The sequence below is a fragment of the Pan paniscus genome, chromosome 9, assembly GCF_029289425.2.
Source record: "Pan paniscus chromosome 9, NHGRI_mPanPan1-v2.0_pri, whole genome shotgun sequence".
NCBI classification, from domain to species: domain Eukaryota; kingdom Metazoa; phylum Chordata; class Mammalia; order Primates; family Hominidae; genus Pan; species Pan paniscus.
Window position 1 is genome coordinate 105732703 of NC_073258.2, and position 27087 is coordinate 105759789.

The 27087-nt window shown below is 37.2% G+C and overlaps 1 protein-coding gene across 3 annotated transcripts; it reads right to left on the reverse strand.

Moving 5' to 3' along the window:
• Positions 1–1307: 1307 nt before the first annotated feature.
• Positions 1308–27087, reverse strand: CASP4 (caspase 4). 3 transcript variants are annotated; one of them, XM_034933608.3, is made up of 10 exons: positions 26942–27014; positions 20741–20774; positions 13162–13416; positions 10316–10425; positions 9354–9527; positions 7972–8206; positions 6971–7114; positions 5521–5630; positions 3188–3291; positions 1308–1411 (listed from the first exon to the last, which is right to left on the reverse strand). In XM_034933608.3, the coding sequence occupies exons 2-9, from the start codon at positions 20772–20774 to the stop codon at positions 3193–3195; spliced, it is 1161 nt and encodes a 386-aa protein (XP_034789499.2). In that variant the 5' UTR covers positions 26942–27014; the 3' UTR covers positions 1308–1411; positions 3188–3192. The 3 variants fall into 3 exon arrangements, with proteins under 3 accessions (XP_034789499.2, XP_008952013.4, XP_063464319.1); XM_008953765.7 differs by lacking the exon at positions 20741–20774 and having other exon boundaries at positions 26942–27087; XM_063608249.1 differs by lacking the exon at positions 26942–27014 and having other exon boundaries at positions 1308–3291.

The following is a 27087-nucleotide window of genomic DNA, read 5'->3' on the forward strand; positions in this document are numbered from 1 at the left end:
GCATCACAGGTGTGTGAAAGTAAAGTTGCCTAACTCAGTTTGATGAACCGTATGGGGGAGAAAAAGACGTATATGCTTGGACCCCTAGTTTTGCTAAGATTTATCACAGTAGAAAAGTGGTTAACTGTCTTATATGAAAAATGAAATATAGCTCATTCACACTGCCAGATCTCTCTCTTGTTCTACATAATATTTGATGGTGGTGAGATTTCCGATTATTTCCTTGATTCATTTTGAAATAATAAGTAATATACTTTACTCTCATTTCTTCTTTCATCAGTTTTGCACAGTAGCTTAATTCTCTTCTGTGTAAGTTGATCAGAGTTTCCCGGGTGCAATTTACTCCATCTTTTCTCACCTCCAGTTATCCCTTTTGTCCCCAATGTCTTATTGTGGTAAAAATACATACCACAAAATTGACCATCTTAACATTTTTAAATGTAGTGTTTGATACTAAATCCATTCATAAAGTCATATAAGTGTCACCCCCATTTACCTTCAGAATTCCTCTTTGTCTGGCAAAGCTCAAATTCTATATCATTAACTAATAACTCCCCATTTCCTCCTCCCCACAGTCCCTGGCCATCACCATTCTACATTCTGTCTCTATGAATTTTATACCCTAGGTACCTCATGTAAGTGAAATCATGCAGTATGTGTTTTTCTATTGCTGCCTTATTTCACATAGCATAATGTCAAGGTTCATCCATATTGTAACAAATGTCAGAACTTCCTTCTCGTTAAAGGCTGAATAAAATTCCATTATGTGTATACACCACATTTTGCTTATCCATTTATCAGTTATTGGATTGTTCCACATTTTAGATATTGTGAGCAATGCTGCTATAAATGTGGATGTATAAATATATCTTTGAGACCCTGCTTTCAATTACTTTAGTTATGTACCCATAGGTGGAGTTTCTGGAGCATATGGTAACTCTACTTCTCATTTTATGAGGCAATACCATACTGTTTTCCAAGGTGGCTGTACCATTTGAAATTCTCACCAATAGAGCACAGGATTCCAATTATCCTACATCCCTTCAAACCCTTGTTATTTTCTGTTTGTTGGGGCTTTTTTTGATGGGAGTCATTCAAATGGGTATGAGGCAGTATCTCACTATAGTTTTTGGCAACATCTTTCATCCTATTGTTGGGGATAAATCAGTCAGTTTTCTTCATCAGCCAAGTATAGATATTTCATGAGCCATAAAGCTCGAAAATCCAGTTAGCTTCCTCCACTTCATTTCCACTCACCCACCATTTTCATTGAGATTATATTCTCTATTAGAAAAAGACACAGTTCGTTTGTCTTCACTTTTATTGAAATACAAAATGTTAAATATGCAAGCTGTACTAATGAAGGTGCTCCTTGAAGTTGATTAAGGAGGGCTGGGCTGCTTGTGGCTTCCTGCAGGGGAGAGAAAAAACAGAAGGTCAAGATGGTTACCCCTTGCTGCCTTCATCCCATCCCTCATCATGATTCTTCTTGCATCCTCTTCCATGTGCTCTTGCCACTTCCCTTGACTTCCATCTGTGACATCTTAGTCTATTCACGAAAATGTGATCTTTGTAAAACCTGATTTAAAGCATATTACTTCTTTTTTCTAAAGCACTAGAAAGGCTTCCTGTCTCGCTCAGATAATAATTTTTAAAGGTTTACCATGTGAAAACATAGAACCACACGATCTGGCTTCTCACTGCTTCTCCTAATTTGTCTCTGCCATTTTCTCCACTCACGTTCTCTTTTGGTCACACAGTCTCATTGCAGTTCTTTAAACATGTTTAGTGCATTGCTATCCCAGGGCATTTGCACTGGCTGTATTCTGTGCTGGGACACTTTTCCTGCATAAGAACCACATTATTCACTCCCCAACTCTGTCCATTCTTTGTTCTGATTTCATTATTTCAAGAAAAGCTTTTGAGTGAAATATCTATAGGAGTACAGCATCCATCATTCTGTGTTTTCCTTTGTCTTCCTTTATTTTTCCTTTTATCTTTTTTTGCTCTCTGGCCTGTGATATATTTACCACTTTGTGTCTTCAGAGTCTGTTTCTACTCACTAGAATATAAGCTTTCAGAGTGTAAGAAATCTATTTACGTTGTTAATTGGCATATTCCAAGCATCTAGAACAAAACCTGGTGCACAGTTAGTGTTGGCAAATATTAGTCAACAAACAATTCAATGTCCAAATGCAGCCCCACTGGATGGATTAGGCACTGAAAGCTGTTATGCTGAAATGATGCAATATTGTGACTGAAGTGTCAGAAACCAAGAGTAAAAATTATGTGGTAAATGTTGGAAGTATTGAGAACAACTTTATACATTTCACTATAAAATATAATTTTAAGTATGTATCTTAGAGGGAGATTGATAATAGTCTTATAGTCTAGTGTTAAATAAAGCTATTATGAGTGAAGAAAGTAATCATTTAGTCCAGACTCAATGTACCCATTCTATAATATTTTGGTCAAAATAATAACAAAAGTTACATGGGAGCTTGAAGGAACTTCTGGACTGTGATTGAAGATTCAAAAGCCAACTCTGAGTGATTGGTGATCTGCATTGTGAGAACAGTCTGAGAACCAGAGCCTGGATCAACACAAACTCTACAGTGTAGGATGTATTCTGTACCATCTGGTAATGGTACCTGGATGTCAGTAATGTGGTATTTGCTGTGACATCCTCACTCAGAGGATCAAAATGCTGCTTTCTCCAGAGTTAGCTCCTTTGTTTACTCTGTTTTGTTTAGGGTTTGATGCAATGTTTGGCTACTTAGTGTCTCTCTCTCTCTCTCTCTTTCTCTCTGTGTGTGTGTGTGTGTGTGTGTAAGAAAGGGGAATAAAAGAGAAAGACAGACTATGAGAGATAAATGAATATAAATAGTAATGGAAGCATGAGCATGTTTCTATTTTAATAATTACTATCCTTGGTTTTTCATCATCACATTCTGCTGCGGTTTTCCTTACCTCCTTGATTGATTGATTGATTGCCTGATTAATTGTAGAGTTGGAGGAATCCAAGTGCATGTAAGTCGGAAAGAAGTAGCAGATAATCACCAGACTATATCAACAAAAACACCAATTTGACCATCCAAGTACTCAGCTGTCATTTGTCATTGAACTTAACCACCAATATCACTCTCTTATTTATTTCACATACCACCAACAACTCTCAATACTTAACCATTTTCAATTGCCAGGAAAGAGGTAGAAATATCTTGTCATGGACAGTCGTTCTATGGTGGGCATTTGAGCTTTGGCCCTTGGAGTTTCAAATGATTGCTGTACCTGAAAAAGAAAATAGGCTGTAGATGAGATACGACTCTTTTCAAGTCTCAGAAAGCATCTTTCACCATGTACCAGACAACACCTGGAATGAAGTGAGCTTGCAGGTTTCATAGAACCAAGCCCATGGGCATTCTAACTCCTCAACATTGTACCCTACCTCTTAGAATTGCCACTCCATGTCAGACTGTACGCTTTACATCAAAATAAACACCTCATGTCTAATCCAAGGTCTTTCAACATTCATTTCCTCTATTTTCCATTTCTGACCTACAGATCTGACAATAAGTTATCCCTTGAAAACTGTTCATGAAAACCAGATAAGGAAGGACTCTGTACTTTCAACACTCACCAAGGCTGATTCCTCAATTGAAGGAGAATTTAATCCCAGTATCTTATCTTTCTTTTTTTTTTTTTTTTTTAAGATGGGAGTCTTGCACTGTTGCCTGGGCTGGAGTGCAATGGTGCAACCTCGGCTCACTGCAACCTCCGCCTCCAGAGTTCAAGCAATTCTCCTGCCTCAGCCTCCCAAGTAGCTGAGGTTACAGGTGCCCACCACCACGCCTAGCTAATTGGTTTTTTGTATTTTTAGTAGAGACGTGGTTTCACTATGTTGTCCAGGCTGGTCTCAAACTCCTGACCTCATGATCCTCCTGCCTCTGCCTCCCAAAGTGCTGGGATTACAGGCGTGAGCCACCGTGCCCAGCCCCAGTATCTTATCTTTAAGACCCAAACACTGAACAACTTTCGTATCTCCACCACCAAGCTGATCTTGTAGTTTTTTTGCATCAACTAATTGGTAAGTCTACTTATCCTAAATCCAGAATTTTTAGTTCCTTTTTCTATGAACATCCTTGAAAGTACAATGTCTAACTCCCACTTATCCAAGAAGATTTAAAAGATTTAACTTCCCAGATCTCTATTCACAGGAGCTCTGTCTCAATTTATGCTGCATTTCCTCCTCCTTCTCCTCCTCCTTCTTCTTATTTCACTACTTTTCTTTTTTTTTTTTTTTAAGACAGGGTCTTACTCTGTCATCCAGGCTAGAGGGTAGTGGTGAAATCTCAGCTCATTGCAACCTCCGCTTCCTGAGCTCAAGCGATTCTCCCATCTCAGCTCTCAGGTAGCTCGGATTACAGGTTCCAGTCAATATGCCCGGCTAATTTTTGTATTTTTTGTAGAGATGGGTTTTGCCATGTTGCCCAGGTTGGCCTCAAATTCCTGGGTTAAAGCCACTCCACCCTCCTTCGGACTCCCAGAGTGCTGGGATTACAGGAATGAGTGACTGTGCTGGTTCTGGATGGCTTTCTTCTATAAACGCCAGAGGTGTATCTTTCTTTTCCCGCAGGAGTTTTACTGTTCTCTACAATTTTTACTTTATTAATAATTATACTATTCTGTGTTAATACCAATCCCATTTTCTCTTTAAACAAGAGGGTGCATTTATCTATGTATTTATGCATGTATTTATTCAATAATTATTAACTGAATATCTGCTACGTGCCAGGTTTGTTGAATTGCTGAGCAAATCCCTGCCATCACGAAGTTTGCATGTTAGTGAGTAAATACAAGTAAAAAAACAGACACATAAATAAACTATTAATATTTGCTGAGTTGGTAGATGTACGAGCTATGGAGAAAAATAACGCAGGAAGTAGTGGGAATAAGGAATGTCCCAAGTTGGGCAAGAAGTAGCAACCTTTCCTTCTGCACTTTTTTATTGAAAGAATGACTTCTTTTTTGTTCCCTCTCACATGTCTTTATGGATCCTATCACAATCTGTAAGCACATATTTGTTTGTTAACCCACATTTTCAGTATCCATATCTCCCACGAAAATGTGAGTCCTAGATAGGATTATGTCATGTAGGCCTCATTTACCCCTCTGTCACCAGGAGGAAATCCATGACCTAGCAGACCACGCAGATTTTATTCATTTAATAAATTAAGAAATAAAAATTATTTCAAAATATTTTTCCTTCTCTAAAACTTAAGAACTTACGGTCCATAACATAAAGCTTATGGTTGATATTATTTTATTTTACTTTGATCTTCTGCTGGGATATATTGGAATTGTCTTTTCCTTAGCCATATTTTAAACAACTGAATGACAGAAACTGGGTACCTCTCTACTTTCACTTCCCTGACAAAAATTGTCATTGTGAAGTAAAAAGTGAATCATGACAAATTCTTCCTGAAGAAATAAATGAGTAACTAGAAAAGAGACACTTACCTTCCGAAATACTTCCTCTAGGTGGCAGCACCAAGAATATTTCTGGAAGCACGTGATGAGTTGTGTGATGAAGATAGAGCCCATTGTGCTGTCTCTCCAGGACACGTTGTCTATAATGATACAGATGGGTATGCCTTGGGCTATGACTTTCACTATGTTTTTGTTCATATTTTTGTTTTGAGAATGTTTTTAAAAAGAAAAGCATAGCTTGGGAATTATCTTTACAGATTTGTAGGAAGCACTTACAACCTGACATTTACCCACTTTCCACAGAAAGTAAACAGAAAACCTAGCAAAAGGTGATCAAAAGTTGCAGTTTGTAAGCATTTCAAGAGATTGTGTATTGAAGAAATTTTGATTCTTGGGATTGACTTTCTACTACAAAACTCATGTTCATTCTCTCAGCTTTTATAGGGGCTTGAGAAATAACTGGAATTATCCCACTTTACAGAGGAAGAAATAGAAGCACAGAAAGATGAAGGAACTTCCCCATGTTCACACAGTGAGTAAGCAACAAAAAATTGCCACCAGGCTCCAAAGTTGTTTGCAGATTATGCCACACTGTCTTTCACCGTATAATAGAAATAGATGAACACATGACAAGTTTCAGTGATAGAAGCTGAAAAAAGTGATAAAAATCTATTGTACAGGATGGTGCCAGTAGTAACCAACATTGTGTTATGTACTTGAAATTTGTTAAGAGAGTAGATTTTATGCTAAGTATACTTCTCACATGCAGTCACGGAATGATGATAATAATAAACAGAGAAGTGTAAGAATCTTTTGGAGAAGAGAGATATGTTTATGGCATAGATAGTGGTGATGATTTCAGGAGTACATACAAATCTCCAAACTCATTAAGTTGTATACATTAAATATGTAACATTATGTATGTCAATCATACCTCAATAAAGTGGTTTTAAAAAATAAGATTTAAAAATATACAAATCAAAAACAGTTAAATGTACACTCCTTAAGATAATTACCTAGACATGAAATACTAACCAGTGTTCCCTGAGATTAGACCTAATCAGCCCCACCCTATCATTTTCTACTTGTTTTAAAGGGTATCCACAGTTCTAGCAGGGCATGCAATGGCACTGCTCATTGTAGAATCAGATGGGAAATATGGAGAAGAAGACTTGAAGTTGATCATTTGAGAAAGAGAAGCCATTCCTGGAATCCATAAAAACACTATGTAAAATGTTAAATGGGCTTAATAAAAAAACAGAATTCATCATCTGTTTAAATGGTGAGTGGTGAATGGGTTTCCATGTATCGGGTTGCTTTAGGAATCTGTTCTCACAGCACACATAAGATCATGTAAAATATGTGGAGAGCACACAACATTCTATCAGATCATTGTTTCATAGGGATTCTTGATTTTCTAGATTCATTCAAAGATGGCCTCAGGCCCACAAATCCCTTACTGCCACTGAAAGATACATACGTGGCGTTGAAGAGCAGAAAGCAATGAAGTCCTTCTCCACGTGGGTCTTGTAAACAGCATCTTCCTCCAGGTTCTCAGATGACTGTGAAGAGGCCACTTCCAAGGATGCTGGAGAGTCTCTGACCCACAGTTCCCCATGGTTTGCTATGGAGACATTAACTTTCTGCACACTGCTGTGCCTCCCACAGAATGGCTGTCACAGTTGCCCACCTTGTTCTTTTTGAATGTTCATTCTTACTAGTTTCATACATACAGACCCACACACATACAAACACACACAGAGAAACAGACACACACACACCACTTTTCTTTCTCTCCAGTGTCATTCAACAATGTGCCTACTGATAGTGAAATCATCTTGAATTTACCATTTTCTAGAAAAAAAAAATCTGTTTTCTTTTGAAAAATAGCTCCCAAGAGCTATGAGACAATTGGTCTCAAATTCCTGGCCTCAAGCCATCCTCCTGTCTTGGCCTCCCAAAGTGTTGGGATTATAGCCACCATCCTCAGCCAGCCATGAGGCAATTGAATCTTTGGAGCAAAGTGGCACTGCAACATTCTAAAGTCCCCTGATCTCTTTACTAATTTCCCCCTCAATAATTATAAGAAAAAGGGATGCTGTTTTACATAATGGCCCCAGTTTCAAATGAAATTCTTCTCAAACCACATAATGTCAAAATTTCTGTAAAACATTTACAAATCAAGCTATCATGAAAATGATTCCATTCCAAAGTTTGAGTATTTCTGTTTAACTTTGATTTAGGGATTCTGATGATCTCCTTCACCACTTACTGTGGATAAAATTGAACATAAATTTCTCCACTAATTTTGATGAGACAATTTCTTGTTATACCAGACCCTTAGGTAGAGTTTCTTTAGAATTCAATGTACTTTATTTACACTGGATGGGGTCTAAGACTGTTGCCCCTAAATATAAACCAAACATCACAATCCTCTGCATACACCTTCATAACTGTTAGATGTTCAGTCTCAGCACTCACCACCTCTGCAGGCCTGGACAATGATGACCTTGGGTTTGTCCTTCAGACTGAGGCAGTTGCGGTTGTTGAATATCTGGAAGATGGTGTCATAAAGCAGCACATCTGGTTTTTTCTCATCATGCACAGTTCCGCAGATTCCCTCCAGGATGCCATGAGACATGAGTACCAAGAACGTGCTGTCAGAGGACTTGTGCTCTGGTCTGGTAGCAAATGCCCTCAGCGCTGACTCCATATCCTGTAAAAGTGCAATGTCTAACTTCAGTCAGAGAAGCATCACAATTAAAGGGGACTCCTAGATTTACCATGAGCGAAACAAGAAACATATGTAACATCCGGGTCGTGGTGCTTCACTTAGTGCTTACTCAGTCATGACAGCTGTTTAATGGTTTTATTTTTCCTTCTCTATGGGGCCGTGGATTCCCATTTTCTCTTCCTGCTGACATACTGTCTTCTTAGTATATTGTATATTGCTATGTGTTACTCATGTTACTTTTTCTTTTCCATCTCAATCTTTTCTCTCCTTACCTAGCAAGAGTCATGTGTTATAAATGCAACACACCACGATCTTTGTAAAATCCATCCCACTATGCTTAGAATAGAATCAAACTTCTGGCCTGACCATACACCACCCTCATACTATGTTCCTTCTCCTTCAACCTCTAGTCACACTGGTCTTCTCTTTGTGCTTCTCATATGCCAGGTTCATTTTCAGCTCAGCTCTTTCACAGGTGGCATCTCCTACTTTGAAGGCGCTGCATTCGTGTCTTTCCAGAGCCATCTCCAACCAACCCAAAAACGTTGCTCCCCACCCTACAATTCTGTCTCATATTTCCTTTTTCTTTTCTTTTTACTTACTTTTGGCTGTCTTGTCGCTGTTTTGTAGACACACATATGCACACCTGGTGCTTGAAGTTGTCTTTTTTCTTACAATTTCACTGTTTCTCTCTACTGTAACCTAGATGAATGCTGGCTGGGAACTTCCTGTCTCATTTACAGACCTATTCCCAACGTTAGGAATAGCTCTTAGCACCAAGTTTAGGACTCAATATTTGTTTTATAAGTATACTGCCATTTAACATTCATTACTCTACAATTTTCTGGGGATTCTCGGGGCTGCATCCCAATCACATGATTTTGGAATTCAATAAGAAATGTGAAAACACGTGTCAATCATGTTTAGTCTAGTTTTCCAGAATTGAGGATATTTGGAGGACCAAAGAGACATAGATTTACCAGTCTAGTACTCTTATTTTGTATACACACACACACACACACACACCCTCAGAGGTTGTTAAACCTTGTTGAGCTCTTTGAAGCCAGGTAGTTATTAGAAGGATGTGTCTTGAATATGTATGTGTTTGTGGCGGCTGAGGGATTCTTACCCTGGCTGTCAGATTCTCTTCTACATCTACACTATAGTCCAGACCCTCAAGTAGCTCCTTCATCCCTGTGATGTCAAAGTCAGCTCCATTCCTCGGAGGCAGATGGTCAAACTCTGTATTGCATATGATGAGAGCCAGGCGTGTGCGGTTGTTTCTCTCCTTTATTGGATAGATCTGCAGGATATGGAGATGCAATAAATTTAATTTACTCAAGTCTCCTTTCAGCCTCCTTATGCCTATCAGTGTTGCTTTTTCAAGTCTTCATGCAGCTGCTCTCTGCTCTAACTTGTATCAAAAGACACTGACTTTCTCTCTCTCAAGAACCCAGGGAAAGAACCAGACATATCTGAAATTGTTATTAAGAATCTTGAGGAAACTAGATAATTCCTATGCCTTTTCTTCTTCACCTACTCCAATCCTTCTTAGCATTCAAAGTTCAGGTCAAATTTCATACAAAACAAGAAATGTTGTCATTGACTCCAGTGAAAAATGAATACAGCAAAAGTCTTTGCCTTTGGAAGCATAGCTATTTTGTTACTATTTTTAACACATAAATTTATAATGTTTTTCAAGCTTTAATTATATTTCCCAAGTATCCTTCATGTCTAGACTTTTCAAGTAGAGTGCAACCAATTACAAGTCAGCTATATTATCCTCCAAATATGTTTATTCCATGGCTAATGCTACAATTGCCATAAAATCCAAATAATTACAAGAATAAATACAGGAGCAATAGAAATACCAGTTTTCTTTCAACTCATGATAAAATGATCTGCATCATGGATTGAGAAAGGATTGGTATCGTTGTGAAGTCACATAATCTTGCCCTTAGTAAAAGCATTATTGAAAATGGTTACTGTCATCCCCACCCCCAATCATTTAGTGCTATAAGAAATGGTGCACTGAAGGAAAGCAATGATATCTCTTCTTTTTTTTTCTATTTCATATAGATAGCATAGCACCTCTTCAGCTCTTTCTTTACATAGTCTCAGGAATTCTTCATGAGGACAAAGCTTGAGGGCATCTGTAGATTCTCCTGACTCAGGTGGTCCAGCCTCCATATTCGGATGAGCTGCAGGATATTGCATAAGATAAATTGTGATTTCTGACTCTGTGACCCAATTTATCACCTAAGAAGATCGAGAGAGAAGACATCCTGGGAAGATTTCTTCACATATAGGGGTTTTAGTTGTATCTCATATCTAGTATTCTACATCAGGAGATGTATTGTAACTGGAAAAGATAGAAAAGCAGATCCACCCAAACATGTAATCATAGATTCTGATCATTCTGGGGAAAACATGCCAATGATGTTGGGGTTAAATTTGGCCTTTCCTTATACCATCAAAAGAATTTGATTTTTCCAAAGGTTGTACTCCAGGATACTCATTTATCTGTGTGGACTTTCTATTGTGTCTGTGCAAGAGTATACTGAGTAAATAGTTGTCAGAACACTATCTACTACAAATTTAATGTGTGTTCCATGTCCAATATTTAATTTCTACTATCACATGTAAAAAGTAAAATTAAACAGGTAAAATTAATTCTAATAACATTTATTTAACATAACATACAAAAAGCATTATTTTAACATGTATTTTTAGCCACAAGCCAGATGCTTAATAGTTATCCCATACAGGATGGAACAAAATCCTATTTTGGAGTAATCGTCCCCTCCTAATCCCCACTACACATACAGATAAATACATACATACACCAAAGCACAGAATATTGAATCTTGTACTTTCAAGGCACTATTTTTTTAGCAACTTTACTGTTAATTTTTAATGATTCTAGAAGAAATGAACTTCAATTATCCCTGTGCAAATTGTAAAGCCAGCTATTTGTAAAGCCAGCCAGTCTGAGCTCTGGAGATGTAACAAGTTGTAAGAGTGTGTATGAATATCAAACCTTCTGAGCATCTCTTTTCATAGATTACACAGTGATATATGACCTTCGGTCCTATTTCAGAAAATTCTGCCAATGTGAAGACATGCTGGATCCTTGGATATTCCCTGGTCAGAGGGTATGTTTTCTAATCCAAAGTTTCCTGTTTCCACTTCACTTACAGGTTTAGAGAACTTCATAACTTAGTCATTTCCTAATGATCATTATGTGTGTGTGTGAGATACAGTGTTTTCAGGTAAAATTAGAAATTAGATAGAATTTCTATCTTACATCCAATAATAAAATTAGCATGAAAGCAAATCATTTCATTAGAAGATAGTACATATTATACTGCAGACTGCTGCCCAAAGAGAGCTGGATATACTCTAGGTACACTGGCAGTGTACCTAAAGTTTCCTGGGATCGCTCTGGAGACTCCAACTGCAGATAGAGCCCAGGGAGACACTAGACCCCTCCTGTGAGGGGTTGCAGCTGCCTTATTCCTGCCACAGCCTCTGCTAATCAGATAGGTTACTTCAGTTTAGAATTGAATGCTCATTGTGATATCTGGGTTTGCTAAAACCATTCTGTAGCCTCTATTACTTCTATTCTAATTCCCATTAGTTGCACTATCACTGACTTTTTGAAAATGGAGATTGTTTCCATGCCATCCAGGTTTGAGAAAAAACTAAAAACCTGCAAAGGGACCAGTTTAAATATTAATGAGAATGCTACCTTCTTATAATCTTGGACAACTATCATACTATCATGTGCTCCCTGTTGGTAGGAACAGTCCTTCTTCATAGAGGAGTGCTGATTGAAAAAGCTCATTTGATATAGTGAGGTCTCAACAATTTATATTTCCTTTTGTTTATCACTATTTATCATTATTGGTAATCTGTAATACTTCATGGCTCAAGATTTCAGCTTAAATTCTGGGGGGTATTGAGTCTGTCTCTGGTGAACTTCAATATGAGAATATTTAACCTTTAATAATACGTAATTCAATCTGGGTCAAAAGTTCCGAAAAGAAGTTTTAAAATTTTAGACATTTTATGGAGATTCTCCTTATCATATTTTGTAATTCGCAGAAGTAAGCACTGGAAAAGTCTAGTTCATAGCATCCACATAATAATTATGAAAACTAATATTTATTGAATGCATATACTTTATTTATTTACTCATCCTACGTTATTTAGGCATCTGTTATGTGCCAAGAAAACTACTGATTACTGTTATTAATTGGTGAAGAAACCAGTTGCATTCTGGTGGGAGAAACTTGGTAGATGTTGTTTCTGTCTACTGAGATGAAAAGGGAATAAAAATGCAACAGTTTTGTTCTGGGGAACAAGGTGTATATTTTAGCTGTATTTGTTTTGTGATGCCAGCAAAACACTCAAGTAGACCTGTTGAATATGTTGCTAGAGCTAAATGATCCTGGATCAGAGGAGAGAGTTCCGGATGAGAGCTAATATCTTGAGAGTTGTTGGCATGTGGTGCCTGTCATTATAATGTTTCTAGGCTTAGACGATCTTATGAGAAAGTACTGGAATTGTCTTCATTTCACAGATGGTAAGACTAATAACTAAGGATCTAGGGAAGTTAAGCAACTTACAGGATGTCACATAGGTCACAGGTGACAGAATCTAGGTTTAGTTCTATGTGTCCCTTACTACAAGGTGTGAACTATTAACTATTTTTGTACACAGTCTGAACACAAGGACTCAGCCTTTTAGCTGATTGTAAACTGGATTCCACCCCACAAAAGGGAAGTGGTCTCTAAAAGGACAAAGATAGGTTTAGTGAAAATGATAGTTTAGGAAGGGAAAGATAGGGGAATCACAGAAGACACTGCTTAGGCCTTGGAGTTAAACAGATTTAGGGAAAATTGAGACATTCATTGTAAAAAATCCAGTCTTACCTTTTTTATTGGGGGATATTTGGTCTATGTTAAAAAAGGTTTGAAGAAGCATTTGTCCTGCCATACGTTGCTTCTCTTGGATAGAGTCTGCCATGACCCGAACTTTGTCTTCAGTTTTAGCATCATAATATTTCTTTTTTTCCTCTTCCTTCCAGTTCAGTACATTTTGTTCCACCAAGTTATCCAAAACACCAGTGAGGAAATCTTTGCCCAGGGATTCCAACATCTTAAGTGGCTTTTTTCTGTGGTTGCTTTCTGTTAGAAATAGAAAGATTCCTTTAACTATGGGCACAGCTTAAAGAGTTTCACCCTCACTTTAGATATAGTTCTATAATGTGAAATACTTCTGAAAGTATGTCCTACTTCACCATCTGTCTTCTTGTACCTATAGAGTTCTGTCATTCATCAAATTCCTACCAGGTTGTTTAACAATTTATTGCCACTTAATACTTTTTATTTTCTTTTTTGTTCTTTTTTCTTTTCCTTTCTTTTAGCTTCTCATCTTCCTTCTGTGGCATTGGACCTAATGCTAACTTCCTGGTCATCCACTGTATTCATTTTTCTCTTTTACTGGTTCACGGCCCATAGTGATAATGATCTGCCTAAAACATATATTCCCGGGAAAGTCAATGCTCTTGTCTAGAATATAAATTCTTCCTACTAGATTTTTACTTCCTATATGATTTTTACTCTTTTCTGTATTTAGTTTTCTTGGTGAAAGAACTATATCTTTGAATTTGCATTTTTTTAACCTACATCCTATACCCACATCTTTGTATTCAAAATGTTTAAAAGTACTTAATATGCTTGCTAAATACATAAATTAAAGAATAAATGGATGAGTGCATCCATATTTATAATTCTTTCAAATCTTGTTCTCAATGAAAATTTAAAATTGAAAGTAACCTGATTACTAATCTTGCAGTGTGGTGGATTAGTTTAATTTGACACCATGTTAATGTATTACTCCTTAGAGTAATTTGAATATTTATAAGGAAATATAGATACCAAAGTAATACATCCTTTGTTTCAATACAACAGATATGATTTCGGCAGATTGTACACAGAAATGCTGGATATCTTATCAATTCTCAATCAATGCTACAAAGATAATTATACAATCCATGTAGATGTAAGGATAGTGTTGACACAAAATGACATCTAAAGAAATCATGTCAGGACATTGCACAAAAGCTATGGCACAGAAGCACCAGCCTCATTGTCTGGGTTATCTTGAATTAATATTTTCATATGTGCTTATTGGGCAGCTATTATGAGAAAAACATTAGACGTTACAAACCAGGAAAAAAGTTACATAATATAAATTAACTTAATAAAGGGTAATATCTCCCATGTACTTATTATAAATAAAAAATGGATGCATATAAAACAATTTAAATCATTATTATAATCATCATTATTATTTACACATCACTGTACCAAAGGTTTTACAAATGTTAATATACTGGACCCTCACAATAAGCCAGTGGGGTAGTTATTATATTCCCTATTTTATATTCACCATTTAAATAATAACTTGTGTCACATCACATGAATTAGGATTCAAATCTTGTTTTTTTCACCATAGTCTATATAGTTAATCATGATATGGTTCAGTTAAAATAGTTAATATTCATTGAACCCTCATCATGCCAAGTGCATTACTGAAATTTCACAAAAATTCCATATAAAACATATATTAACCTCTCTTATATGGAAAATGGAAGGTAATAAGTAATTGACTCAAATAATGTAAAAGAACACCGAGTATATAGTAACTGGGAACAAGAATTGAAATCTAGGGGTTCAGAATCCAGAGCCCCCATTCTTAATTCATCAAACTACATTGCCTGACAGTTGGTGAAGAGCTTCTTAAAAGAATGTAGACAAGATATTTAAGGGGCTCAGAAAACATTAGTGCATTCCAACAGGTGAGATCACAAAGGCTTCTGAGAAGAGGTAGCAAAAATATTAGTCTTGCAACATCAGGTACAGATGTTGCAACACAGTGTGATTTGCAAACAGTACACAGATTAGTGTGTGGGATATCCAAACTACCTGACTTCTGGGCTTCTGTTTTATTTATTTGTGTGCTCAGTAAACTAATATAGTGTTGACTGAATAAATGATATGTGAAGAAATATAATAAGCAATAAAATTGAAGAGTTTTTAACAAAAAAAGTCACATATGACAAACACACAGCTAACATCATACTCAATGGTGAAAAGTTGAAAACCTTTCTCTAAGATCAGGAAGAAGACAAAGATATTCACATTTACCACTTCCATTCAACGTAGTTCTGGCCAGAGCAATTCGACAACAAAAAGAAATAAAAGGCATCAAAATTGGAAAGGAAGAAGTTTAATTGTGCCTGTTTAAAGATGAAATGGTCTTATATACGAAAACCCTAAAGGATCCACCAAAAATCTTTCAGAACAAATAAACAGATTCAAGAAAATTGCAGGATAAAAAGAATCAACATACAAAAATCTGTAGTGTTTCTGTATAACAATAAACCATCTTTAAAAAATAAATAAATTTCCATTTAAAATTGCTACAAAAATACTTAGAAATCAATTTAACCAAGTAGGTAAAAAACAAGTACACGTAAAAGTATAAAACTTCAACCCGATCAACATGGTGAGACTATGTCTCTACAAAAAATTTAAAAAGTTGGCTGGCCATAGTAGCATGTGTCTATAGTCCTTGCTTCTTGGAAGTCTGAGGTAGGAGGATTGCTTAAGCCCAGGAATTTGAGATTATAGTGAGCTATAATTGTGACACTATACTCCAGTCTTGGCTACAGAACGAGATCCTGTCTCAAAAATAACAACAATAATAACAAATCTCAAAACTATAAAATATTGATAGAGAAAATTGAAGAAGACAAAAATAAGTAGAAATGTATTTTGAGTTGATGGACTGGAAAATTACTATTATTAAAATGTCCCTAATACCCAAAGAAATCTAAAGATACAATGCAATTCCTATCAAAATTCTAATGGCAGCTTTTACAAAAATAGAAACAAATCCTAAAATTTATATGGAATCACAAAAAAAAAAAAACCCTGAATAGGCAAAGCAATTTTGAGTAAAGGGAACAAAGCTGCAGGCATTGCACTATCTGAGTTCAAAATAGACTACAAAGTACTATAGTCATCAAAATAGCACAATAGTTGCATAAAAATAGAAACAGAGAGCAAATGAACAGGACAGAAAACCCAGAAATAAACCCAATTATTTACATTAATTTGACTTTTCAACAAAGGTTTCATGAACACACAATTGGGAAAGAACAAATTCTTCAATAAATGGTATTGGGAAAATTGTAAAACCACATGCAGAAGAATAAAAATCTCTAAACATATACAAAAATAAACTCAAAATGAGTTAAATATGTAAATGTAAGAACCAAAACTGTGAAACTACTAGAAGAAAACAGAGGGGAACAGCTTCATAACATTGGTCTAAACAATGATTTTTGGATATGACACAAAAGGACAGGAAACAAAAGCTAAAATATGCAAATGAAATTACATCAAACTAAAAAGCTTTTACACAGTCAAAGAAACAATCAAAAGATTAAAGAGATAATCAACAGTATGGTAGAGAAGATTTGCAAACCATACATCTGATAAAGAATTAATATGCAAAATACAAAGAACACCAACAATTCAATAGAAAGAAAATAAACTGATTTAGAAATAAGCAAAGGACCAGAATAAACATTTTTCAAAAGAAGACATACAGAGAATATGTATATGAAAAATGATCAACCTCTCTAGCCACCAGGGAAATTGAAGTCACAATGAAATATCACTTTGCACCTGTTGGAATGGCTATTACCAAAAAGACAAAAGATAACAAATGGTGGAGAGGATGTAGAAAAAAAGAAACTCTTGTACACTGTTGGTAAAACGTAAATTAGGCCCTGTGCAGTGGCTCACGACTGTAATCCCAGCACTTTGTGAGGTTAAGGCGGGCAGATCACCTGAGGTCAGTAGTTCTAGACCAGGCTGGACAACATGGTAAAACCCTGCTTCTAGTAAAAATACAAAAATTAGCCAAGCGTGGTGGTGGGCGCCTGTAATCTTAGCTACTCATGAGGCAGAGGCAGTAGAATTGCTGGAACCCTAGAGGTGGAGGTTGCAGTGAGCCTAGATTCCATGACTGCCCTCCAGCCTAGGCAACAGAGTGAGACTGTCTCAAAAAAAAAAAAAAAAAAAAAAAAAAAGAGTAAATTAGCATGGTCTTTATGGAAACCTATATGGAGACACCTCTGAAAGTTAAAAATAGAGCTGAAGATATGATCAAGCAATCCTACTATTAAGTATATATCAAAAATTAGAAAATCAGTGTCTCGAGGAGATATCTGAACTTCTATTTCCATTGCAGCATTATTCACAATAGCCAAGATATAAAATCAACCTAAATGTCTGCGGACAGATTAATAGATGAAGAAAATGTGGATTATATACACAATGCTTTTCAGCTTTGTGTTTTCACTGAATAGTGAATACACTATTCAGCTTTTAAATGGAAGTAAATCCTATCGTTTCTGACAATATTGATGAACATGAAGAACATTATATTAAGTAAAATAAGCCAGGCCAGGCACCAAAACACAAAATATCACATTATCTCCCTTATACATAGACTCTAAACAGGTTAAACTCATAAAAGCAGAAGGTTGTACATAGAAAATATGTACAATGTTTGTTTGTCAAATAAATAGTAAATTAAAAGTATGGCCTGAGGTATAATCTGCACATTCTGATGGCATCCATTATATGCTTAAAAGAATAAATAAATCATTCTCAAATTTATAGATTCAGCCCAGATGTGGATGTTGGTATTGAAACCTATACATTCAATAGACAATGAGATATCTCAACTACATCTCACAACCTCATTTAACTCAACTTACAAAGATGAACTGTTCATTTTTTCATTTCCATCCTTCATTCTCTTTTCCATATACTAGTAAATAATACCTATACTCCCAGTACAAAAAAGCAGCAAAACCTGGTGATATTCAACCTCTTTGGCCTTCTCTATATCTTATTTCCCTTCTTAATTCACATTGCATCGATTTTATTTGCTAAACATTTTCAGAATCTGACCACTTCTCTCAATTCTAATTGTTCATTACTTCTATTCAGGCCAACATCCTTTCTTTCTTAAGAAATAAATTCATAAGAACTTTATCAATCTACTCTCCGTCCCTTCTATTCTACTCTTTGCAACGAAGAGTGTTCCAATATCTAGATTTGACCATGAAAACTTTCAGCCTATTCTAATCTAGGCCTTCTCATTCACTCATTTTCTGATACTGTTCCCACCTTGCTCATTACATTCAAAACGTTCTGCCTTCAGTTATTTCTAGAAAGATTCTATTTAGGGGTCTCTGTATTTCCAGCCCCTACCTTCTCATTCATTCTTGTTTTCCCACTGCTGTCTGTCTAACCTTCAAGTCTCAGATTAGATGGCACCTTTCTCAGGGAATCAAGTCTCTACTTAGGGATCTGTATAGTTTCAGCAACCCCGCTTCTAATTTCTTCTGGTTTCTGAACTGTTCTCTGTCTATCTGTCTATCCTTCAAGTATCAGATTAGATGGTATTTTCTTAAGGGAATCCTCTCTGATTCTTCCAGAGGAGACAGCGTCAGAGGTATATGCTCCTAGGGCACCTTGTATCTCCTTAGAGTAGCATATTTTTTTCCATTTATTTACTTATGTATTTATATATTTTTGTGAGACAGAGTCTCACTCTGTCACCCAGGCTGAAGTGCAGTGGTGCTATCTTGGCTCACTGCAATCTCTGCCTCCCGGATTCAAGTGATTCTCCTGCCTCAGCCTTCTGAGTAGCGAGGACTACAGGTGCACACAACCACGCCTGGCTAATTTTTGTATTTTTAGTAGAGATGGGGATTCACCATGTTGGCCAGGCTGATCTCGAACTCCTGACCTCAGGTGATCCACCCATCTTGGTCTCCCAAATTGCTGCTATTGGATTACAGGCCTGAGCCACCACATCCAGCCTTTTTTTAAATTTTTCCATTTAATTGTGATTCCCAGCCTACTTATCTTTATCCACTGTTAGAATTTATGCTCTGTGAGGACAGGGGCCATGAACTACATCTGCACTATTTTTGGCATTCTTTTTACTAATTATTTACTGAATATTTACTAATTATTTACTGAATCAGTAGTCAAGTCCATGTAGGAACAAATGAATAAAACTTAAGTGTGGCTCAACTCTTAAGGAATATGAAACCACCTTTGCAAAATTATAACTGAGGAAATTACAACAATGAATGAAATCAGACTGGGAAAGCCTTTGTGGCTACCTGCTTGTGGTTTGGTGCCCCCCCTCCAGCGATGGATCCAGAAGCTAGCCCAAGTGGCCGCCTAGTTCTCTTGGACTGGGGGCTGGCTCTGGTACTCTCTCCACTGGCAGGCACTGCCAACCCAATGTGCATGCATTTAATTGCAATGGAGAAATAATCCTGGAGAGATGTCCTCTAACTGTGGCCCTATCACAGGTTTCCATCTGTAGCTGCATTGAAGGGTGTCTGGATTGGTGAGTATCCTAGGTGCTGCCAATACCTCCTTCCTTCTCCTGACTGGTTCTGTGGCCCCATAGTGGGGTGTCTGTCTGTAGCCCCATTGCAGGATGTTAGGATTGGTGAATATACTAGGCACTGCTAATGCCTCCTTCCTTCTCTCGACTGGTCTGTAGCTCTATGATGGGGTGTCTGTAGCCCCATTGCGGGGTGTCTGTAGCCCCATTGCAGGGTGTCTGTTTGTAGCTCCACCACGGGGTATCTGTTAGGCTCCACTGGGGTCTTGGTTGGCTCTAACTAGTAGGAAGAGTCTTGGTTCAGGAGACTTGTCCTCAATCAGGACAATTTTGAGATTTCTCAGACAGAGAATAGGAGGATAGTTTGGAAGGGATACTCTTGGAGTTCCTGTTTAGGGATCGTCTGATTTGGAAGGCCTTCTGTCTGTCTCATCTTTGTGTGTGTTTGTATATGTGGAGGGAATCTCAGAAGGAATTGCTGAAGGAAGTCCAGCAGGCCTAACTCAGAGGACTCTTCTTATTTGGTCACATTCGATGAGCCCTGGAGAAAGTTCAACAGGCCTGTCTCATGGTGACTATCTGCTCTTTGCCTTACCCAGAGACCCCATTGTGAATTACTGTTCTGAGGTCGTCCCTCCCCACCTGGATTGGATCAAAGACAACAGGGACGAACAGAAAAAAGTCTGAGCTTTGCCAGGTTGATATTGGGTGCTGAACGAAGTGACTAGTGTCTGTTTTGTTATGTGAATTCTGCTGGGATAGAAAATGTTAAATGGTTCCCTATGCAGCTGGTTGGGAAGCATCTTGCATTTTAAGAATCTTGCCTATGTTTCCATAAAACAGAAAATGGTGATTTTTTTCTTGTAAAGTAGCTTGAACCCCACAACTATGGTGAGGTGAGCAGGCTGATCAGAAGCTGTTCCGTTCTTCTGGAAGTTGCAGAGAAAAGGCACCCAGAAATCTGGTATGCCAGCAAAAAGTATAAGAAATTCTTACCAGCTAGGTTTCTGTTCTCTCTCTCTTTCTCCATCTGTGTAAACAGTAAACATCATTATATGTTTCTCTGTAAAGTTTTGATTAATAGAAAAAAGAATTTACAAGACTAGTCTTAGCCTATAGCAAATCTGATGTATTTTTGCTAAGAATTTGTCTTTCAGTGTTCTGTAATGGAAAGAGGGGTATCACAAGATAGAACATGGGTTTAGGACCCCTATAAGCCTGCTTTTCAAGCCAGCTCAGCAGGCTGGCCAATTATAATGGGTCCCTGAAACCAATACTGTATGAAATTTCTCTGTCTTGTTTGGCCTTCTTAAGAGCTTAATCTTGTGACCATATGTGGATACTTCCTTTTGGTTTATACCATCCAGCCCTAAAAATTTTTCTTGAGCAGTTAAAAGCCTTGGCAAGGTTAAAAGTGGCTTCTCTAGTCTCCTTCTTGGAATAGCAATAGAAACTGCTCAATGCTGTAACTCAGTAGCTAAGACTTTGCCTTTTGACATAGAGGCTCAGGCTCTATTCTTGGCTTCTGGAACGATTTCTTTCTGGTTTGCTATTTGCATAACTTTGCCATTTAATGAGGTTCCCCCACAACCCCATGGATAGCGTCTGATTTCCTCTCTTGAATTTTCCTTTCTCTGAACTACCTTGGGGAAATTCTAAATCTTGTAAAAAGAAACTGCTTACCACACCTTTGAAGCACCTGGGTAGTTACTTTTGATAAAGTTCAAAAGCCAGAAATGTTGGCCGCATGGCTAAAGTTGGGTAATACGAAATTTAAAAGGATTTTGTTAAGAGCACTAAGGTTAAAAGTCAGCTTAATTAAAAGTGAATAAACAAGTTATGGATACATTTAAAAGGCCTTTATGTTTTTCTCTTCTTGGATCTCGTTTTTCTGTAAAAGGTTTTTTCTTCTTAGTAAACTGAATTATTTTTCTCCATTTTTTGTCTTGCCACTCTTAATGCACACATGAGAGGCACTAAGATAACTTCTGGTAGCCTGAGACTCCTTGAGAAAAACAGAGGAGGCACCACAGACCCCATTTTGGGAAAAACAAACAACAAGAAACAAACAAAAAACCCTCTGTTTTATTCATGACAACCAAGGAATTAAAAGAAGATGGATCCCTCTCAAAATCAAAGGTTCTGTTCTGTTTTGCATTGTGTTATCTGACAGTTTGAATTTTGGGGATATCAGAAATTACTTTGCATTATGAGATAGCTTTGGTATGTAATAACTAGGTAGGAAATATACTTTAAGGGATGGCTAATAGTATTTTCGGAGGGAAACTTGGCTCTTTGCACACTTGGGTCAGAGAAGCATGCTCTGGGCCACCTGGAAGATATGGAAACATCCCCATACCTGACTGAGAGATGAGACTTCCATGGGAGATGGGCTGATTTCAAAATGGGCTGATTGGCTTTAGGTTGCCTTGCAATAAAATGCAGGTTAGAAGCACTGCACTCTCTTCTCCAGTAGTATTTCCTTCCTTTTGGGGATCCGGGATCCAGTATAAAATGGCATCCTTCATTTTGGAGATCTGTCTTTGCCTTCAACTGTGCCTGCTTATTTAGCTTGGAAAAAAAATGCATGCTTTCCTGGCCCTGTTCCTCCAAGGGCTCCGCTCTGAAGCCAGTAGTCCAGTTAACAACTGGCAAATAAAAAATCTTACAAGTGCTGAATTTTCTGTCTATCTGTGTATTTATATAAACTTCTATAATTCTGATAAAATTTACTGTACATTATTAGTAATTATAATTGTTATATAAAATTGTTGGATGCCACAGAAGTAAGCAAATTCCTAGTCAATTATAGCTTTAATAGTGTCTACAGACTTTTGTCATCCACAGACATTTTGCCTTGCTTTGGTCCTTTTCAAAAGGCAGTTTATAATCAGATATAGGACTCTGAGTGCAGGTCTCAGATAACTTTAAAAATTGTGCTATTGGAATAGAGGAAAAAAACGAAACTTCCAGGACTCTCATGAAGAGCTGATGTCTTAAATGTCACCAATCCTTTAGTTTTCAGAGTCAAGATAACTTATTTCTTTAGAGATATTTGCAACTTTTAACAATTAGGTAAAATACACTCCTGTGAAAAAATTTTGAAGCATATTTGTTTCTCTCTACCTGATTTCTCCGGAATTTGGAAACTCTTTGTAAGTATTCTCAATTTATGGCAGCATGGTTAATTCCATAGCACAATAAAAATCTGTTTTCTTTTGTAACACGACACATTTGGAGAAATTGGTCATTTTACCAAGGCTTTAACTGGAATGGCACTCTTCCCTTAAAGAATCGAAGTTGACTTACAGAGCCAATAAAAGCCCCTTGGGGAATCTGGCTTCATACCTTGTCTACACAGAGTCCTTGTACAAGGTTCTTGATCTGTAGTAAGTAAAGAATATCACTTTCTAACAGGTTCATGAGCTCCAAGTTATCTTGGGACCTTGAGAGGAGAGGAATTTACCCAACTCATAGGTATTTAAGGGTACAAATGCGTGGCTGGGATTGACTCTTAAAAGGTCTTATCTGAGATTCCTCATGGAACAGAGTTCCGTCAAAGCCAATTTAAACAAAAAACAGCCTAAATAAAAAATAATTATTCCTGTTGCACTTTATGCAAATAATCAGGCCAAGTACAGTGAGACTAAAGCTTATTTTGGTAAACAGATTAGTTCTATTATAATTTACTTTTAATAAAAATAGGGTCTGGAGAGAAAAATTATGCTTCAAAAGAAAACATATAATATACCCGTTGTTAGTTTTGCTTGAGTTTTTTTCTACAGTTTGGACTAAATCCTAAATTCTTTGTGGATTAGAAGTCCCCAAATTAATGCTTTCCAATCTTTGCTTTTAAAATTGAGAATTGTACTCCTCATCCTAGGATTTGTTATTTACCTTACAGGAGGCTGTTGGCTTAAATATTATAGCAAAACTACAGAGGAGAGTACTAATGTTTTTGCATTGCAAGCATTGGAAGCCCAGCCAGTCCTGCATGAGTATGCTCAGACAGTTGCAAAGTGGTTACATTCTTCTCACCTTGGGGTTCACTCTAATTTCCACTATGTCCCCTGTCAGCAGGAAGAAGCCAGAGTGATCGACAGCCTTTTCCCATCTTCAGAGCCTACACCTTAAGATTAAGCTATTAGAAAACCCAAACGGAGGGATTGAAACTGCCTTTGCAATATTATAACTGAGGTAATTATGACAGTGAAAGAAATAAGACCTAACCAACTCTATCTTGCTTCTATCCCTTAAGCTGTTCTTATTCATTCCTGGGCATAGGCCGAACTGACTTTGGGAAGGAATTCAGTTCATGGTTTGACTGAAACAAAACCGATAACAGCCTTTTCTCGAAAAGACCTTCTTCTTGGCTGGCGTCCAGTCTCCCTTTGCAGGACTAACAAATTAGCTACAAGACTAAAAATTACAATGTAAGGGACATGCAGCCTTTGGCTCCTAGAGTTGGAATGTCCCCATTGTGCTCCCAGGGATAATATCACTTTATAAAACCTAATATCAGCACTTAAGATATTTTTCAGACACTGCACTCAATGGATCAGCTGACACCACCCAAACCAGTAATCTAACCCAACCAGTTCTGCCATCACACCCAGGAAGAGAACACAGAAAGAAAACCTCACTTTGACACCCTATGATTCCATCTCCCACCTGAGTAATCAGCACTTCCTACTTCCCAAGCCCCTAGCTGCCAAATTATCTTTAAACGTTCTTATTTCTGAATGCTCGGGGAGACTGATTTAAGTAATAATAACACTTCCCTCTCCAGAACAGCCGGATCTGCGTGAATTACTCTTACGCCATTGCAATTCCCCTGTCTTGATAAATTGGCTCTGTCTAAGCAGTGAGCAAGGTGAACCCACCTGGTGATTACAAATTCTTAATAGCAAACCAGGTAAGTTTGATTTCATTTAATAGATGATAGTTGCATGTTGGATGTTTCAACAGAAGGAAGGCATGTTCATTCCCCTATCCATTCAGGTATATTTAATGAGCATAAATTCTTGAAACTTATTCTGCTGTTATTGGGGGTACCACTTTGGCAGCATGTCTGTACACTTTAAAGTTTGCAGTCAAGTGGAAAAATAGATATGCAAATAAGTAAAATGAAAAATATTATAAGAATGTAAATAATTAGCAGAAGCTCAAGAAAAGCATAAGCAAAGTGTGTCTCAGGTACAGCTGTCCAGAGAAGGGAGGGCTTGGCACTGAGACCTGAAGGACTGGTAGGAATTTGTCTCCTGGAAAACTAGGAGCTGGTCTTTTGGCAGAGAGCAGTAAGGAAAGAAGCACAAAGGCTTGAGGGTGTCTCGTGTAACCAGAAAACTGGGAGAGCTGGGCTTTAGAAGGAATAGAAATCTGAGGCCAGGACTGAAGTGGCAGTGATCAGAGACAGAGCAAGTATTTGAAGATGTTTGCAGAAAGTTAGATTAATGGCAGAGTTTGAGAGTCATGCCAACCTGAGACCACTCCTCTCAACAGACTTTTGACTTAAAGCATATTTTGAAGGCATTCTCTAAGTATTCCCTTCAACTACAATATGGAAATAATAGCACAACTGTATTGATTGATGTTAAATATTAAATCAGAGAGAGTGCATGAAATAGCTATCATATGGTAAGTATTTTTTAAAGAAATGGTTACTATAGATTATTTTTTGTTATTATAATAATCACTGAATGAAAGCTGCAGTGATAATAAAAATGGCAGGAATCAATTAGAGGAAAAAACTTATCAGGACCACAGTTTTGGTTCCAGGCAAAGTGATGTAATGTTTAAACACATTACAGGATACAATTCCTCAAGAGTTTAAGGTAATAATAGCTGTCTACATTTGGTTGTTTATAATTATCAAACCACGACTTGTTTTTGACTAGTGGCTTTCAATTTACCCTAACTTTATCTAATGATCCCTTGATTCCAGAGCTTAAGTTAAATGTTGTGAAGTTAGACATAAACCCCGGAGAGAATTGTTCTATAGGGAGAATCAAAGGAGTAAAGAAACAACAACAAGGTAATATGAGTGAAGTAAATACAGTATTTTTTTATGAAGTTGAAATCATGCTTTACAAAGATTAATGGAAAAACTGGATACACATGTTTCAAAAGGTAGAAAAAATTGTCTGAAAGTTCAGATATTAAAAAACAGAAAAGGCAATAGGGAGCCACTGTATGTCCCTGAGCAAAGTTAATTACATTAATAGATCACTAGCAGATAAGCAGAGAGTGTTAACTAACTGGTCAACTTTCCTAATAGAACAAACCTATGTCAAGTCAGTTTCATAAGAATTATGTGACGATCTTCAAAGGTAATAAATGCCTGCAGGGTATTTAAGATTGAGCTATTCGCGGTGAGGAAGGGGATAGTCATCTGACTTTTTTTATATGACTACAGATTGCTGTGATATGTTATAAGGTTTAGAATTCACTGATCTAGTCCAATTTCTTCCTTTTCCTGTGAGGAGAATGAGTCCAAAGAAGCGTTATGACCTGCTGGAATACTAGCTGCCTAAGTAGCTCTATCCCTTAGGCTTTTTCAGCTTCTGTGTATAAGACAGGTGACCTAAAAGTTGTGTGCGGAATGGATTGGAGAGTTAAGTCCTGGAGGGAAGGATACCAGTTAAAAACAATAACAACAGCAAAACAAAACAACTGTGATATTAACCCATGAAATATTATATTAAAGTAGTCAGTATCAGGACCAACGAGAAAGAGGAAAAAATTGAATCACTTTAAACAGACCAAGAATGTAATTCACAATAAGAGATGTCAAAGAAGATAACAATTCAGAGGCTCTCAGATCTGATTCTGGGAAAAAGGTTTGTGATCTGGGCAATTAATTTGGAATCAAAGGAAAGATTTCAGAGTGCATTTCGCAACTTCTAGAATTGTCTCACACAAATAACTTCCTCTGGCTTTCTTTACCCTCCCTTTGATTACCAGAAGCTGAAAGAAAGGAATTAACTTCTTTCTGGCTCAAAGACATTTGGAAAACATATGACCTCCGTCAATATCTCTAACACCAGGTCCCATGATTCAAACTACACACAATCACTAAGAAAAGGAATTCAGCATGTGTGCTATCGGCTCACTTCCTTTCTTGTGTTTATTTCAGAGCAATAAATCAAGTGTTTTCTAAGTTCCTACTCCCAAGCTCCTAGTCAGAAAAGGACTCACCTGCCATAGGGAACAGCCTCTGTCCTTTTTTACAGCGTTGGAAAGAGCCTCAGACTCAAAAATGAAAGTAAACTATGTATTTCCTTATTGCAAAGGGCGGAAACGTGTAATTACAGATTGTGAAACTGCTGCTGAGAATTCCAGAC

Excerpts from the sequence above, each read along its gene's own strand:
- CASP4 (XM_034933608.3), bottom strand. The coding sequence starts at position 20,774 with ATGGAGAAAGAGAGAGAGAACAGAAACCTAGCTG. Across the intron at positions 9,528-10,315 it reads GTAAAGAAAGAGCTGAAGAG|ATCTATCCAATAAAGGAGAG; the intron begins GTGCTATGCTAT and ends CATATCCTGCAG. Across the intron at positions 5,631-6,970 it reads TTTCTGCTCTTCAACGCCAC|ACAACGTGTCCTGGAGAGAC; the intron begins GTATGTATCTTT and ends GTATCATTATAG.